The 18,612-nt window shown below is 36.9% G+C and overlaps 1 protein-coding gene across 2 annotated transcripts in view; it reads left to right on the top strand.

Moving 5' to 3' along the window:
- klhl24b (kelch-like family member 24b) overlaps nucleotides 1–17,958 on the top strand; it is a 35,013-nt gene extending 17,055 nt beyond the window's left edge. For both annotated transcript variants that reach the window (XM_015606637.3, XM_007252324.4), the window contains exons 5-7: nucleotides 7,375–7,563; nucleotides 13,153–13,341; nucleotides 14,420–17,958. In XM_015606637.3, the coding sequence (XP_015462123.1) occupies nucleotides 7,375–7,563; nucleotides 13,153–13,341; nucleotides 14,420–14,620 (579 nt within the window). In that variant the 3' untranslated portion in view covers nucleotides 14,621–17,958. The remainder of the gene's footprint in view (nucleotides 1–7,374; nucleotides 7,564–13,152; nucleotides 13,342–14,419) is intronic.
- Nucleotides 17,959–18,612: the final 654 nt, after the last annotated feature.

Below are 18,612 nucleotides of genomic sequence, written 5' to 3'. Positions count from 1 at the left end.
GTCCTAGAAGATTCTGGTATGTCCAACACAGTTGCCTGACTTGAATGCCATATAATATATTTGGTTGGTTGGATTTATAAAAGGCAATTGCAGCAGAAAGCTTAAAATGATTACCTGGAGGCCTTTGCCCATGAGGAATGGGCTAGGAGTCCTTAGGAACACCCCCAAAGCTGCTGTCTGTCTATAAATCTAATTTTTCTACCATTATGAGACTGCAGTTGTCATTAAAATTGGCTATTTAAGTTGCTATTTTTTGATTGGTTTGATTGGCAAACTGCTGAAATTTTGTACATACAACCTCGATTACATTGGAGGTTTAAATGATTTTGATCAACAGACACATTTAATCTGTTTGCAATCAAAAGACAAACTCAACTTACAGTTTTTGGTGGATCGCCTTTCCATGGCTCACCACAGCCCCACCAGTTCTTGCCCGCTACGTCCAAATAAAAGTAAAGGAAGGCACTAATTTGGAGACATTTACTGTAATATTTAGTCATGATGTCTCTTTGTTGAGGTGTTGAAACTGGTTTCAGAATGATGGATTAGGTAATTCCTGGTTAACGTGGTTCACTGAATCCTAGAGGCAAACTGGCCCATGCTGTGTTATGAAAGATCAGCCATGCTTTCTGCTTTGTTTTGCTCTGGGAGAGGCATGTTATCAGAACTGGCTTGGGGCAATACATCTTGTTTTTGCTGGAGCCAATGGGGAAATAAAAGCTGCTCGCGCAATAACAGATTACAGAATGCTGTAGGTTACTTCCAGCCACATGCTGATGAACGTCTCTCTCTCTTTTCTCTCTCTCTATTTCTCTTCCTCTGTCTATCTCTCTCTGATTCTCTCTCTCTCTGTATTTGTCTCTGTCTTTGTCTCTGTCTCTCTCTCTCTCTCTCTCTCTCTCTCTCTCTCTATATATATATATATATATATATATATATATATATATATATATATCTCTGTATTTGTCTCTGTCTCTGACTTTCTCTCTTGCTCTCTCTTTCACCTTCAGTTTGTTTTCTTCTTTGTTCTGATCACACCTCAGCCTCTCTAAGTGTCTCCTTCACTTCACTACATAACTAGCTTTTTCACTACTTTGACATGCCAAACGTCATGGGATAGATGTGGAAATGCCCACATCTGTGTAAGTTGTGAGGTGTTATCTAGTAAGTGGGGATTAACACTGGACACCTTTCTCATGACAAGATGGCGGAATTATCAGCCTGTGGGTGCCAGATGAATTAGTTATTCTTTTTTTGAAGTTTTGGGATTATTTAACATTTCTCAATCCACATTGTCACATATGTACCAAGATTATAGCATATACAGTATTACCACCCACAGTAGACAGTGCATGGGTGGTAATAATTGTGATTCTGGTTAGAATTGCCAATGTGAATGGACAAGCAACTCTGGCAGAAATTATATTTACATTCAGTGCCAGAGACCCCACACACATATCCTGCAGGTCAATGCAGTGCAGAATTATGTAGCTTTAATGGGACATGTCAAAGGTCATATGGAACAAGATACCTGGCCCATGTTCTATGACATGTGGCATTTCATTGTGTTTTACTAGTTTTGAGGAAATTAAAACTTCCAATTAACATTAGGTCTGCAAGCATTTATTATTTTGGTGGCCGATCAATCTGGTTATTTTTTTTTCAGATTAGTCAACTATTATTTCTGTCATACTCTCCATCTCTGCTTGCTGTGGGTACGGTTCCTGTTTCTAGCTTTCTCTATCACTTTAAAATGATAGAGACAGCTGAACATGGGATTTAAATGCCCTTCAAATGTCCAGAACATTGCTCTCTAGATAAGGAATTAATGATAAATTGACAATAAACATTTGGAGTCGACAATTTTTTATAATCTACAATTGTTGGAGCCCTAATTAACATAGTTTACCTTGGTTAATCACCGTGTTAATAAGAACTTATCTAAATCCTATATATTAAATTATATATGTACAAGCAGAAAAATACTGTACAATTAATACTATAATAAAAACATATTAATTTAATTCAAAAATCAGCTACAAATGAATCAAAATGAAACAATCAGTGGCATGCACATGTCCAGATTGCATAATCAATATGGTATTACATTTTGAAACCACCTCACTCAATAAAAAGGCAGCATGAAGCTTATTTTAATTAGTGGTAAAAAAAACATAGTAGCACATAAAAAGCTTCACATGCTGATCCAATTTACTTTGCTCTGTGTGAACATTAGTCTATCGCAACCTCTTTTGGTGACACATTTAAATAAGTTAAAAGCAATATTACCGAAATCTCTACCACATTAAAACACACACAATCTTATGTCTATACGTTTTGCAGTTACTGCACTTTGGAAGTGATTCTTAAGTGGAAGTGATACTTAATAAGCTGAGGATTCTGTGGTTTGTTAAACTTCTTTATTCAGTCTATGATTAATTTCATATCGACCCTGGAGCCAGAGGAATCATTTGGCACTCACTCACTCACCAGTTTCTCTGGCTTTCTTAAGCTCTATATTAGCCAATGTTTGATTGGCAGTTCAGGAAACTGAATCCTAATTGATTACCATGTTGTAATCAAACATTGGATCTTTCTTACTGTATTTAATAAATGAGATTCATAATTTTTGACATATTTAGGGCAGTTTCAACCTTTTAAACACCACAGACACTTCACTCTCCATCTCTTACTACTGTTATAACATTTATTGAATGATTGATATCTGTTATTAAATAGTAATCTAATCAATCAAAACATGATTGACCTCTGATCTGCGCTTCTGTAGTTTAGAAAAGGATCTGCTAAGCTATCGTAGCTGACAAATGTGGCTAACCAACTTTGGACATAGGCTGTCACTAAATCCCACTAAATCCCATTCTTACTAAAATTCAATTTAATTTGCTTCACAAATCAATGTAAATGCTATATTAAAATGTAAGAACATGTACAGACCTTGTATAAATATTTAAGTAAAATTTTGCCATTATCGTCTGCATTACATCCCACTTTTAAGTACTATTTCAGTTTTAAATAGGATCACAAATATGATTTGTCTGTTGGAAATAAATGAAGATCTCTATTAAAGGATGTTTTAAAAGTGTGTCTTTACTGAGCCTTTCACAGTATTTTATCAAGATATATATGGACATCTGTAGCTTCTGTTTCAACGCAAGTACAATGGCAGCACAGTAAAGTTCTGGACCTTCACACGCGTTCCAACCGAATATATGTTATTTAGTCAGATGTTTACCCTATTTTACTCAAACTCAACCAGAGCTGCTATTGAAACATACTGTGTGAGGTAAACAACAGGAGACTGGGCTATCTTTATAGTAAAAATGATTTGTGGCATAAAAATAGTTTACAATTGCGATAAAACAAATGACAAATGACCGAGCTTTAACCCTTTCAGACCCTGCATCCATTACAGTTGACATCATGTATTTTCTTTATTTTTAAATGTTTTGTTGCACATAACACAATTTAAAAGGTGTTGTCCATTAGAACAGACGATGAACCAGCCAATAAAGTAGTTTAAAGACCAATGAAACAGTAGAGCTTGGCCCCAGGTCCCCACCGAACTGGGAAAACAGTAATACCAGAGGCCATTGAGTAACAGCAAAGTAATAGCTAATGTTTGCTAATTTATTGTAATTTAGAACACTTTTAAACATATTTTTTTACTGTTTAGGTTTAGGGATGATTTATGAAATAAAAATGTCAATATGAAATATAAAATATTACACACAGGCTTCCAGTGCAATGTAAATAAACAAGCTATTGTGGCATACCTAATATCAGTTATCAAATTTGTCTTGGGTAATCGACTATATTAAGTGGTAAGTGATAAATCATAATAACTGAATGTATAGATCTTAACAGAGTTTATTTTGCTACTTTATCAGCCTCTATAATCTCTATAAAGTGAACAAAGAAGTCTAGGTGAGCACGTGGCTCTGAGCCTCACGTGGGTGGCACGTTGCCTCTCCGTCTTCCAGCAAGTTCTAACAAGGCTTCCGGCCGGACCGGTTTTCAGCGCTGATCCGTTAGGGTCAACATGTTTACTGCGCCACAGTACAGCACATGTGGCAGTTCGGGGAGGAGCTAACCTTCTGATTGTCTGTTGCAGCAGTATAGTCTTGTTTATTTGGATTTTTTGCTGAAAATACAATACAGACAAAATTTAAGATGAGTGTTTCTACTGTTTTTAGATTTGTGAAATACTTTCCATGCATATAGACAACAGTGAGTCATACAATATCAGAAACCACATGAGCAAGTCTTTCTTAAAGAACTTGACACAGCTTCAGGTAATCATGTGAAGCCTGAGTCATGCAATATGCATGCACTGCAAACAAAATGTAAAGTCAGCATAAATTAAAATGAGATGGTTAATAAAAAAACATCTTATTTTTAGATCACAATCAAAGTTGAGCTTACTCAAAAACAAAACGAAACATTTTTTCCTCAGATTTGTCAACTAGTAATTCCCACATGCAGGCCACAACACTCTCCTGTGATAGGTGGAATTAAATATACATTTTCAGTTCAATTTCCAATTCTGCTAATAATGCACTATAAATATATTTTAGGACTTTCCGTTTGGCATGAGAAGAAGCCTTCTATTCTCAGATCACAGTGGGTTGTGGTTTTAATGGGATTCAAACACATAATCTCCTATATTGTTTCCAGCAGGCAGTTAGACAATTATAGAAAAAGGTAAATTTGTAAGGTAATTGTAAACTATTTATTATATATTTAAAATGTGTGCACATGTTGAGGGATATGCTTCAATTTCTTACTAGCTATATATACCTGTTGGGCTGGGACATTATAAAAGTGTAACATACTATGAACTACTGCTTTAAGTGACTCAATGTATAGATAATACCAGAAACAAAATATCAGCTGGTGGTAAACTATTTATTATCTATTTACATTAAGCTTAGATTCCCGAATTTCTCCAGCACTAAGGCTGGAGCATTAGCATTAATAGTGGTTAGTGGCTAGCGGCCAATGCCGCCCAACAGCACTACACTGAGCAACCCTGAGTGCTCCGGTTAACCAGGGCGCTACCAGCTAGAGGTTTGTCCCACGTAGCTTGTTTTAACATGGTAAACGTGCAGGCTACAGTCCAATATACTCACCTCTAAACGCCGAAAGAGGTAGTGTTTAGCACAGTTAGCAGCTAATGCTGCTCCAGCAGAGCTAGCTGGGGTTAGCAGCAGGCTACAGGCCGATATGCTCACCTCTGAACGGCGGAGGAGTGGTTTGCGGCTAATGCTAATATTGCTACGAGGTTTCAGACCCCCATCTACTCTGTCCATATGCTGTCCGTGGAAAGGGGCCACCATAGAACCACCCCTCACCAGACCTTCAACTTTGCCACTTAAATGATGTTTTTAATAAAACGGACAACAAATATGAATAATCCATAGTATGTTTCTGTGGATCTGTCCACCCCCTGCTGATCTGGTGAATCAAATTCTGCATGCAGCTAACAATAAAGCATTTTAGGTTTAATTAGTTACTGTAAAGCAAGTCTTCTGCTAATAAATCAATGCTTACAGGGAAGACATTTCTCACTGTAACTCATAAGCAGGGTTTCATTAGAAGGCTTATTATGGCACACAGGTAGATGTTATCTATCTGAGCAGACATCTGCAGCCACGCTGTCTCTGTTTGCTCTTCACTTTTATCACCTTTTCTGCACGCTATCAGCTGATGACATCTGACATTAGGATCTGCCTGCTGGAGGGATGAGCACAAAGGTGTGCTTTGTGGGTGTAATTGAGGCATTTACTTCAGAGCTTTTGTAGAGAACAAGCGTAAAGAGATGCAGCTGGAGTGAGTGGGAACTTCTTGTTCTACCAGAAGGACCTGCTCCAATTCGGCCGTCTACTGTTTACATCCTCGTTTACTCAGAACCAAAAACACATGCCTGTAAACAGTGAGATTTAGCAGCATTGTTCCTGTTTGTTTAGAGAGTTTGTTTAGTTTGGTCATAAATTTAATTTACACAGTTTCATGTTCTTAATATGTAATCAGTCAAATATAATGTTTGAAACGGTTTGCTTCTTTGGTTTTATGCTGGAGCTGTGAGGCTAATTTGGCTAAATCTTAATTGTATCCATATGTGTCGATACTTTTGTCCATGTTCATAAACAACAGAATGTCATACACTGTCAGAAAGCACAAAAACAAATCTACTTGAGATCATTCACGGCCAGAGTCCAAACCAAGGTTCACATTTTTGTTGCATTGTGTATTTGTTGTATTTGTTCTTGTTATTTAGCTGTGTCATTTTTTTTTTTACAAACAGGTCCCTTTTCTTCTTTTGTTGTTTAATGGGTGCCAAAGCTTGCCTCAACTTCCTGTGATTTGTCAAAAAATGAGGATTTAAAAAGGTGCTTTCACACTGCAAACGATCTCAACCATGGTTTAGTTAAAGCAGATCTCTTTTGGTTGCACCACATTTTGGTGCATTGGTAGCAACATCCAATTTGAAGATCCGGACCAATCAAGATAGGAGTGAAAGCAACCTTAACAACTTATTGCATTTTAAGATCAGTGCATCACTGTGGAGGTTTCTGCTATAAGCAACACCCAACCCACCTCAATTATGTTATTTTGTATGCAAGAATAGAAAAAGTGAACCTTTTATTGATTTTAAATAGGAAGATCAGGGAAGCCCTGGACTTATTAGCTGTATCGAAATACTTTAATGTTTGTATTTTAGGTATTAAGTTTAAAATAAAAGCCATGAGTTAAAAGCCATGGGAAATGTGTGGATCCTCACGGCTACCAGATCAGGCTAAATTAAGAAAAGCAGAGCAGAAAAGAAATTTATAAAACAGACCTTTGTTTAAAGCCTTCTATTATACCACAATACCGACTCTGTAATGTAATTGGCTGAAAGGCGTTCTAAGAGTACCGTTATCAGCCAGTAATGCACTGTAACCAAAGCTCTCCATGTATTACTCCACCACATACAGGTAACCCAGCAACAATGCAGCGCTTACAATCCAAAATTGCACATCTACAAACAGAGCAGCAATGAAACTATTTTAACTTGCGGAGAGTATATAACCAAAAAGATCATGTTTTTTTTCGTGCTATAATGTGTAATTTTTTCATTTAATTGCTTAATTATCTATTCTATTAGCTGCATTAACCTAATAGCTCCAGTGCAAACTTAAGAAGCACACAAAAGACTTTAAAAATTATTAACTGATTGAATACACTTGGAGTAAGGGTACAACAAATGTGTAAAATAGATTTCTTTTGTGTCCCTTTGAGAACCTGACATATTAATATACTGTTCCATAGCAGATGTGATATGAAACATCTCCTGCCTCTGTCTCTCTTCAGGTGTATGCAGTGGGTGGCTATGACGGTCAGTCTCGTCTAAGCAGTGTGGAGTGCTACGACTCCTTCTCCAACCGCTGGACGGAGGTGGCTCCCATGAAGGAGGCGGTCAGCTCCCCTGCTGTGGCCAGCTGTGTGAACAAGCTCTTTGTGATAGGTGGAGGCCCGGATGACAACACCTGCTCTGATAAGGTGAGAGAGGCATGTCCTTTACCAACCAAAACTGTGCTGAGAACCGCCCGAATGATCCTTGAGGCTATATTTAACCTTCAGAGTAAACTACTGACGCAGCTCGAGCTCAACGTGACGGCATGCTGTAATGCGTTAACCATTAGAGTAAGTCATTGTTCTGAAATGATCTACATTAATATACAGTAAAAACTGTAACAGATAATGTATCTCCAGTAAAACTTATATGTTAGATGCTGTATCTGTGATGTATGTTTTTTATCATCTTAAAGAAATTTCAGTCTAAACAACTGTGTGTTCACATCAAATTATTTCTAAGATGAATATTAATAGGGCGAATTGTACAAATTTATATCAGAATAAAAAAATACACTTAATACATGCAACAAGTAGCTTTCAGTATGTCTAGATCTTCTTCTGGTCAGTTTAAAAAATCATTGAGAGAATGACAATAATCATGCAAAGTTAAAAAAATCATGCATCATAAAAAACAAGCAACATTTGACTAATATCTAAACGTAAAATCACTCACACAATTCAGTTAGTGTATTAGTCATTAAAAGTTGCCTGAAGCAACTGACTGTAAGGGCAGACTGTGCATTTGTCTCACAAAAGGAGGCAACCACAGGTCCTCGGGGCTCTTCTGGCAATTTGGAGTATGATGTCTAACTCCACCTATCCCCGTAAATTTCAGTGTGTGCATTTACATGCATGTTCATAACCAGATTACTGCAGTTATCTAATTATTTATATAATTTTTCATGTAGCCTTCATATATCAGATTAAGAAAAGAGATTAACGTAAAGAGAGTAAGTAATCATATTTCTCATGAGTGCATGTATATTCTTAATGTGAGCATTCTTTAGTTTTCTTTAGTCTGTGCATACATTAAAACAAACTGCGGTACTGTAAAAAAAAATATACAGCAATTTGTCTGAGCTACACTGAAACTCAAGATTTTAAATAATCTTAATCTTCTAGTTGAAGTAAAACAAACTAACAAAAATGTTTATCCTGTGTGTTTATCAGCTGAATGCAAGGCAAAAAACTGATTGATGCCTGACTCTAAATTTCATGTATACAGGTATATAGGTGTATTATTGACAATCTCTGATGTTATTGGATTATGAAGTGCATGTAAGCGCACTTGCATGCCATTTTTAATCTCATTTTATTCTCTAGTCACTCTCTCTCTCTCTATCTCCAGTGTCTAATTCCAACAGTTCGTTTTACCAGTGCTAATACAGGTATATATTTTATTATCGTCCAGAAATTCATTTTTAAAAAGTTTTTCTGCTGTTTTATTAAGCTCTCATGGTTTATATTTGCATCAAGATACATGGAGCCTAATCTGAATCAAGATACATGGAGCCTAATCTGAATCAAGATACATGGAGCCTAATCTAAAGTTCTGGTTTTCCTCTGCTCTACATTCTAACTCAGCCAGAGGCTGGAGAGCTATACTTCATGTCTGATGGTATAAATCACATTTCCTTTGTCAGATATGGTAATGGAGAACATATTCCTCGTCCCCACCATGGTAACTGGGGGAGTGTTTATCAGAGGATCAGTATTACCTGTTTGGATCGTGAGGGAATCACAGCCTGTGCCTTTGCCAGCTGCGCTCTATTGTTCTGTGACACCGGAGTGTTTGTTTTTCCGTTGCAGAGATATAATGCTGTCTCGGTGTGCTGAGACCTGACTTTGCCTCTGGCAGGACAATGCTCTGACCAGACTTTCAGTACAGTGCCCTCAGTGCTGCCCCCTAACAGCGGTCTGCTGTAAGATCAGTCTGACCTGGATCTGTCAGGCCGCTGCTGATATGTTCTCCAGGTGACCATATGGAGAAGAAGCGCTCTACTGGGGCCAGACTCAGATATTTGTGGGGATCCCGATTGCAGCCATTTACAATGGCTTGCCTGGGTCAGGCTTGAGGCTGCTATTTGATCCTAGGGCATCTAACCTTTTGAACAGTTTCTATTACTTCAACATGTAGAAATCATATTATATTTTCCATTCTGCCACATTTTAAATGTAATTATGCATTTATTTGATTTGTGACATACACAGATTCATTTTAATAAACATTTTGAAGAAATCTAAACCATATTAATGTTTAATGTTTCAATATCATGAATGTAACTAAAATATAAAACTTGTTTTGTATGCAATAACTCTCAAATTCCCATCTTATGGTTACACACTTGTATACATTTTCTTTTACTTACAAACCTCTACTTACCAAATCATATACTGTTGGTTCACCTTTAGTATCCATATATTCTGGACAAATTAATCCACCTGTTTTAATGAGTTAAATGGTTAATTAATTAATTAATTAATTAATTATTTTTTTAATATTCAACTTTTACATTTGTTTGTGCTCGCAAAAAAATGTGATTTCTAAAGACTTCTGCAGCACAGCATTGTGTTTCTCAATAAACGTCAGTATGCCCTGCAGCTAATTGCTTATTTACAGCCTTTCAACAGCTGAGCTTTTGTCTGACTCCAGCGCACAGACGGGATATTATGTGGTGCTGCATATATATGGCACTGAGTAATTAAATATTTGTGGCTTTTAGAATATATGAAACCGCAGACCCATGCTGCTCAGACGGGGGGGAGTAGGGTGTTGGGTTTTCATTTGTTTGTTCACTTTCCAACCGTTGGAATTCAGAACATCCTCGTGTGTTTCTGTCTCTGTGGCTTCCTGCTATGGTGAAACTCTCAGACGACGGACTTGTCCCCGTTAACCCTTTTAAACCACAACAGCATATGTAGCCTCACAATTCCATATTACCACAACTACACTTCCCTTCCTGTTTTCTTATGTACTACTGGCTGGAACACTTTGAAAGTAGAAGTACATCATTTACAAGTTAGTTGCATTAAAGTTAATAGGGGAGTAGTTAATATGCATATTAGTATTTTAATATGCATATCATCTCATGGTTCCACTGTTCCCAAATTTAATGCTGGGAGATTCTATACCCCACTTGCTCACACCTGGCAATAGGCATGGTGCCAGTGAGTTCATGATTATATGCTGCAGAGAGTCTTGTTCTACTGGCAGTACTTTTCAACAGGGGCTAGACAAGCTGTGTGTGTGCATTTGCACGTGTCAGCAATGTGTGCAACCTAAAGTAGCTGAATGCCTTCATTAGAAAGTGTGTCCACAATCACTTCGGCATCTAGATTATTTGTTGTTAAACATCTTGTTAACATCAGCTGGATTGGAACAGCTAGAGCAGTTAACATCTAGCTTACATCAACTACAGTAGTTCAGGATTCAAGAAGGTTTATTGTTTATATGCACAGTAAAAAAGTTACTTTTAACTGACATCAGCCCGAGTAGTTAACATCTACTTGACATAAGCTAGCATAGTTAACATCTAGCTAACATCAGCTGGAGTAGTTAACATCTAGTTGACATCAAAGATGTAAAAAAAAAAAGATATGCCAACAACTTTAAACGGATTCCTTTTCAAAACTAAAAAAAAAAAATTCTTCCATAAACACTATTATATAAACAAACCTTAAAATACTGAAAATGTATTTTTTGATTCTGGGCTTGTCTGGAGGACAAGAGAATCTTTTTTCCTGAGCTGTAGATCTCATTTTGAAAGAATAATTGCTGTTTGCTGTTGTTTTTCTATGTTACTCAGATTAAAACACTCTGTTGCAAAAAAACAGTAACAGGAGCTCCTCAGATAAATTGCTGTTCTTATTTCTCTTTAGGTAGGACAGAGCGAGAAAATTGTTTGGCTCCACAGAGCTAAGCTACCATTACTCCAGTGTGTTAGCTTGTTATGCTAACTGGCTGCTCCAGCTACTCCTGTGTGTAAGTTAGTGAGCTGTGCCAGTGTGCTTCTTTGGTGATGCTTTTCTACACATACCGGTTTTGTTTTTCCATCCGTGCCCAGCACTATACTGTAGCAACTAGTCTTTACTGCAATAAAATACAGAATGAAAGGGTTAATTTATTCAGTTCTATATTGTTTGGTTGATGGAGCTGAGCGTGTCCGGATGGTGAAAGCAGGGAAGTGCAGCGGGTTCATCATTTCAGTTTGAAATGGCTGCAGTCACGTTCCCGCTCTGCTTGGCTCTCAGCATCGTTGGGCCCCGGGCGATCCTCTATTTCCAGCTGGTCTGGAACCTGCTCCCCTCCTCCACACACAGATACACACTCTCCACTCTCTCCACTCACCCATTCCAGCAGAGTGAAGGATGAGGATGGAAATAGAAGCAAAGGCCTGCCTCTTTATCAGCAGTGTGAGGGAGAGTGCGTGAGTGTGTGTCTCACTTCATAAACAACCGTGACCCTTTGTAATCTTCACCATTTAGACAGAGCACAGAAGATTCTTTTACCCCTTAACCCTTTGAGGCACGATGGTCACTGTGAGAAACCACCAAGGCTTTTTTCCTCATTTTGCTCTTTGCAAATGTGTTGAAAGAGGAAATCTCTACAATTATTTTGATAATCGATTAGGCTACAAAGCTGGGTGTAATTTTTTTATCTGTCCAGTGGATATTTTGGGGCTGTTTTTCGAGACAGAGATTAAGCTTAGTCTTGGACTACACTGCATTTTTAAGGTCAATGAAAGAAAATAAAGTGTAGTCTATGTAGTGACATGTAACATGATATTTCATATAATTTCTTTGTTTTAACTATGAGTGAATGAGCTACTGAACTCTAAGGTTCCTCTTCTGAAGTCTCCATTGCTCCACCAGCCGCTCGCGTTTAGTAAAACTGAGCCGGATCCTCTTTTAGAGGCTGTACGTGTGACGTAAGTACGTAAAGACGCGTGACGTGGCCTGAATAACCCCTGCAAAAAGCGACCCGATACCCCAGTTTTTAGAAAGAAGACTTAGCAGGGATGGTCGTTCCAGCACACTGGTACCATTAAACACAATATTTTATCCCTTCTCCACTCAGAAATGCCTCTGCTTTCAGCTCAGAAACAGAATAATACTGACAGCCACTTTAAACAAATGATCAGAAAGCAGCCTTCACCTAGAAATGTGCTTATTACAATTATTATAGTTATTACAATCAAATCTGTTTCAGTTAAATGGTTTGTAATTTGGGCATATCAGTAAATGCAACATTTTGAAAGACATTCATTCTGCTTGCCTGAAACTGCTTGCTTATTATTATTCAGCTAATGGTAGTTTTTCAAAAATCTAACACCATTTCTAACTTTAATTTTATATACATGTCCAGAATAGCTTGTCTTTATACTACTTCTGATTATAAATAGATAGATTATAATAGATTATAAATGCAGGCATTCAAAAAAATATATATTTTCAGTTCCATAGTTTTATGGCTGTAATTCTTTCTTACTTCACTGGTGTAGCTGAAAAATGTCTGTTATCAATGAGTCAGTTGAGGTAAACTGCATAGCTGGAATAGCAGCGTAATGTATTTCCAGGAACAGTGGACTCTTTTTTTCTTCAAAAAAAATCCTTTTTGTCACCTCAGGAGTAAAAACACATTGACTGACAGCAGCACAATTCATTTCCCGCAGTGGTTTTTTGCTTGCCCCATCGTCTTCTGTTTTTAATGCCACTATTTATGTTCTCTTTCAGGTCCAGTGCTACGACCCGGAGGCAGACACCTGGTTGCTCAGGGCCAACATCCCCATAGCAAAGCGCTGCATCACAGCCGTGTCCCTCAACAACCTTATTTATGTGTCTGGAGGCCTGACCAAATCCATCTACTGCTACGATCCCACTGAGGACTACTGGATGCACGTGGTCCACACCTTCAGTAAACAGGTAATTAACACAGTTTATTTTATTTAACTTTTTTTTTCTTTTTTTTTTTTACTGATGCTTGTTAATGCTTGCTTTCTATGTTGGAATCTTTGAATTCCTGCTTTAATATTTAAACAAGGTTAAATAGTTCTCTTATTATGTATATAGTACGTATATTTTATTAAAAGAGTAGTTTTTCAAACAAATCACTTTTGTTCTACAAAGCAAAACTATCAAAATTGTTAGATGTTTCTTTCTATTGATAGATTCCATCTAACTTAACACTGACTTTAATCAGAATAAACAGACACCATATTACAAAGTACCCTTTTACAAAGATTTGTAAATGAGTCGATCACAATTACAATGTAATAAATTTTACAAAATACATTAAAAATGGACTTCTAAAATGATATAAATTGGTTTTCCCCATCCTGTCTCAGTAAATCTTTAGACTAATTTTCTTGTTTGCCCTATACAGATAAACTGCTGTCAGTTGCTATAGATTCATAGAATCTGATCTTAAATTTAATCTTTTGAATGATACTCTGTTTCTATTTGTATTTTAACCCCTCAACAGACTTTGGGCTGCAGGTGGAGGTGATACAAAACCCTTTATCTCTGCAGTAAAATTAGTTATTTAACTTTACTGTTTTAAATGACTTCCTCCTCCCTATGAAGTACACTGTGACATTAAACGGCATGAAACGGCAGTACTTCTCCTCAAGTTTTAATGCATTTTCCTGTGCCTTGTTTCAGTATCTTCTTTTTTTGTTGAGCACCTTTCCACCCCCCTTATGCTTCTAGGACGATTTTTTTTTTGCATTCATTATAAATTAATGTGTTTTAATTACTGGTGTAATAACTTTTATGCTGGGGTAGGGGGCATGTTTATGATTTGGCTAATGGGCTTAATGGGCACATTGGAGACTGTTAATCAGTAAATAAATAGTTGAATCAGACCCCTTCAAGTGGCCCACACTTGAGGAGCCCACTCGAAAATGTCATGGCTCTCCCTATGGCCAGACAGTCCGCCCCCTTTTAGCTGCTATGCTATCCAGCTACTTACTGTCCTTTCTGTCCCTCTCTGTCTCTACAGGAGAGCTGTGGCATGTCTGTCTGTAATGGGAAGATATTCATCCTGGGAGGTCGTGGAGAAAGTGGAGAAGCATCAGACACTATACTGTGTTACGACCCTGCCACCGGAATCATCACCGGTGTGGCGGCCATGCCACGGCCCATCTCCTATCACGGCTGTGTTACCATCCATCGCTACAACGAAAAGTTCTACCGCACATGACCCCAAACCTAATAAAATCCCACATATATATACAAACACACACTTACACTCACACACAAACAAACACACACTTACACTGGCCTTACTGCAGGGATGACATAAGCTGAGCCGATGGTAGCACCTGTGTATTTCCACACAGGCTCTCTCCAGGCTGACCACAAGCTGGAGTTCGAGTTGACCTGCTAGTCAAACCCATTACTGCACAGCATCCAGCTCCCTACGTAGCTTCTAATGAAAACACGTGTATTATTTATCTGCACAAGTTGCCAGCCAGTTAGCTAGCTAGCATTAGCCTAAGTGTAGGCTAACTGCATCCGGACACTTAAAAAACGTTAACTTATGAAACGAATCAAACCCCTGTGTACTGATGATATATGTGTATATATATATATATACAAACACAAACACACAACAGCTGACACAGAGGATGGGGCAAGGTTGCTAAGAGGGTTAGCATCTCTCGTGTTTTTGACCTATGACCCAGTACCCCTAGTTCTACAGTGGGGTCCTCCACTAACAGGCTAATAATGCCTTCATGTGTTCTTTTTTTCTTACTTTAATTATTTTTAATGTTATATTTCTATCCTTGTTTTATTGTCATTTTGCTATTTTATGACAGCGTATAGTGTTGATGTGTTGATTATTGTGAATGGGTGAGTGGTATGCTAGGTGGATGGATGTGTGGTGTGTGGAGCCTCTGAGAGGGCATTGACTCGCATGGAACGTTGTAACGGTAAGTCATTTGGACTTCAGTGTCATGTTTATTTTTTATTAGCTTGTGTTTTTTGCTATTTTACTTTTTTTATTATTATTATATTGGGTGAAAATGAAATAGCACTTTGTATTTTGGGTAACACTTTACTGCAGGGCAGCATTCGTAAGGCTACTTTAATGACAACTGACTTAAACAATATATTTATAAAGGCTTACTCTGACTAAACTGTCCATTTAATGTTATTTAACCTCAAAACATGTTATAACATAGGATGGCCGTTTAAAAAAGCCTTTATAAATGTATATTAATGTTTTTTTCTATACTTATCAACAGACAAAAACCTTTACCAATATTTATATATAGTTTTTGTCACTGCAGCCTGAATGAAGGCCTACAGTGAAGTGTTCCCACGTGTTGTGTGGCTTCAATGGCATTTACTCAGCACTGTGCTCTCGCTGTGTTTTCAGGAAATAACTCAAGACCTTAAAGAAATATTTCAGCAAAAAAAAATCTAATTAACATCATTTATCACTGATCCCAGATGAAGATGCTGATCCACAACATGTCTGATATCTGGAATTAGCTTTTTAATTTACAATGAGAGATGCTGGGATGATACTGCTAACAAATACTGGATCTCATATCTATAATTAAATGTCCAAAACATCCTATCAGAATATTAAGATCTTAATTTGTTTCATGCTGTTCTTATGACCAGTATGTGGTATTATTTCTCAGACTGTGGTCAAGTTTATCAACAGAAAAGACAGCAGAATATTATGTGGGTAATAATGTACTTCCAGCCTCAGCTTGACAGTTTAAATAAGGTCATTGTTTTAATTAGTGTTACGCAATGCAGTAAGTGTTAGTGCACTCCACATTTCTCAAGCTGTTACCACCAAAATGGACAAAATTCTAGAACTTTTCATTTTAAACGATTCAACGGTTTTCATAAATTCATCATAAATTTTTACACTGATGTTGAAACACAAAATTCAGCTCTTCCTTAATCATACCAGCTAAGAAAATGTGCACAGTCCCCTTTCTCACCACTGCTCACCAATATTATTTGTACATCAGTGCTCATCAGTGTATGAGTTTTGGACCAGACATCTTTTGGGCAATTTTTTTTTGCACCCCACATTTAGCTTATTTTTGGTCACTGGCAGTTTTGTGGTAACAGTCTTAATTCCAGGCAATTTAGGCATTAGCCTAACATGTTTCTTTGTTACCTAAAGAACCAAACATCATAATAAAACATGTTTTAGCAGGTTAAATGTAATCAGGGTCAGTGATAAATAATGTTCATTTGTTTTTACAAACTATTCCTTTAAAAATAATAATAGATATGTTCAATTACGGGGGATGCAGGTAGAGATATCCTCATATCTTCACAGTACCAAACTGATAGAGCTCTCGTGTTATTATAGACTGGTTATTATAGACTGGTATTGACCATGTAGCGCATGTGCTTAGACATACCCAACATACAGCGCATCCAACAAATGTTCCCGGTAATCAGTTAAAATGGATTATGATATCAGGGCCACATTAATGAGTGCATATTTGTTTTTTTCTCATTTGTTGATTTAAGTGTTTAAGTTATTCATACTTGGTGAAAGATGATTGGTGAGCCCCAACAAGGCACTTTTTCTCTTTGCTGTCCTATTGTAAATATGAGTTTGATCTTTCTTTGTTTTACTGTATCAGTAAGTACAGTAGCCTCGCGTCAGACCGAAGGGCCTCAAGTCACGACTTCACTTCAACTGCAGCCATGTCTTTATGGTGATTAGTAAAATGTGTAGCAGTCAGTAATAGAGAGAAAGATGTGTGTGTGTGTGTGTGTGTGTGAGTTGACTGTGTTTCTCTAGGTTTCTGTGTAGTCACTGAAAAATGTTTTCATTGATCTAAATGTACCACAAATTCTTAAGGTTAAAACATGGTGTCGAGCTTTCTGAATCAGCTGGCAAAAACCTCAATTTCTTCAGGACCTGAAGTCTCTGTTCTGCACCACAAATCTATTCTTTCATAGCATCTGTTGTTGGCAGAACATGGATAGATAACTACATAGAATTATACATCAGATACGAATGTGGCCTTGGTCATTCTGCTTTTGCTTTGATTATTAGAATTATTGTAGGTATTGGTCTAAGTTACTGTTAATGCTGTTTTGGCGTATGGAGTTATGCGTGTATCTTTTAATGTGTATTCATCAGATGCTGATGAATTTAAGCAATATAAGTAGAGCAATAGAAGTGTCAGGAGTTGGGATATTGAGTTAACAGAAACAAAAATGTCAAAATGTCTTCAGATATAGTAAAAGATGCAAAAAATGGCACTCAAAGGACAGATAGTTGGTAGTAAATGCGATAAAGAGGAATCTTCACCACAAGTGCATTTTAATATTAACTGAACTGTGTTTGAACCAAAGATGTTTGCCTTCTGTTGTTTCTGGTGTGATATTGTGAGTAAGAAAGACAATGAGTGTTTTTGTTTATTTTTTCTGTTATGTATAAAGCCATCACTCTTCTTTCTTCTGTTTTCCTGGAGTGATTGAAATGTATGAATGCTCTGTATGATGTTCGAACTTGACATTGCCTTAATAAAGTTGTTTTTCATACGACTTTGTAATATTCTGTCCACACTGCTTTTTGGTGCTTTTTTGTTTGCCTTAACCTCTTGAGACCCATATGTGGACATTACATTTCTGTTTCTCTGCACCATGATACTTAATTAATTTAAAGTTTGACCCTTTGGCCTCATATGGAGACACTGTCCATAACATCTAGCGGTAACATGATAACATTACACTCAATTAATTAAATAAAATATGGTGGGAATCCCAGTCAGTGGTTTCTACAGCCAGTCCAGACAGAAACATGTACCATGTACAAATTCTTAATAAATTCTATGTTTGAAACTAGTTAAATTACTTACTGTAGAAAGCTAAAATTTTGCTTTGGACTAATTGGGTCTTTTTGATCCTAAATGGCAAGGACCATTTTTAAATGTAAAAAAAAAAATAATAATAACATAAAAAAAAAAAAAAAAAAAAAAAAAAAAATATATATATATATATATATTAAAGTTTATTTAATATGCTTATCAGGTCCTAATCACAGAAATTAAAAAGTCAGACCAAGCAAAAGTCTGGGAGGTTAACGACACAATTCATATCTTGTTTGATATGCAGCTGTTAGACTTGTCAAAATAAGTACTTTTTTTTTTGTTGATATATGGTCTTAAAAATATTTGCGATGAACAAAATTATTATAAT

This window comes from Astyanax mexicanus, chromosome 1 (genome assembly GCF_023375975.1).
Source record: "Astyanax mexicanus isolate ESR-SI-001 chromosome 1, AstMex3_surface, whole genome shotgun sequence".
Lineage (NCBI taxonomy): Eukaryota > Metazoa > Chordata > Actinopteri > Characiformes > Acestrorhamphidae > Astyanax > Astyanax mexicanus.
Note: the sequence above shows the minus strand (reverse complement) of the source record. Positions and strands in the feature narration are given on the sequence as shown.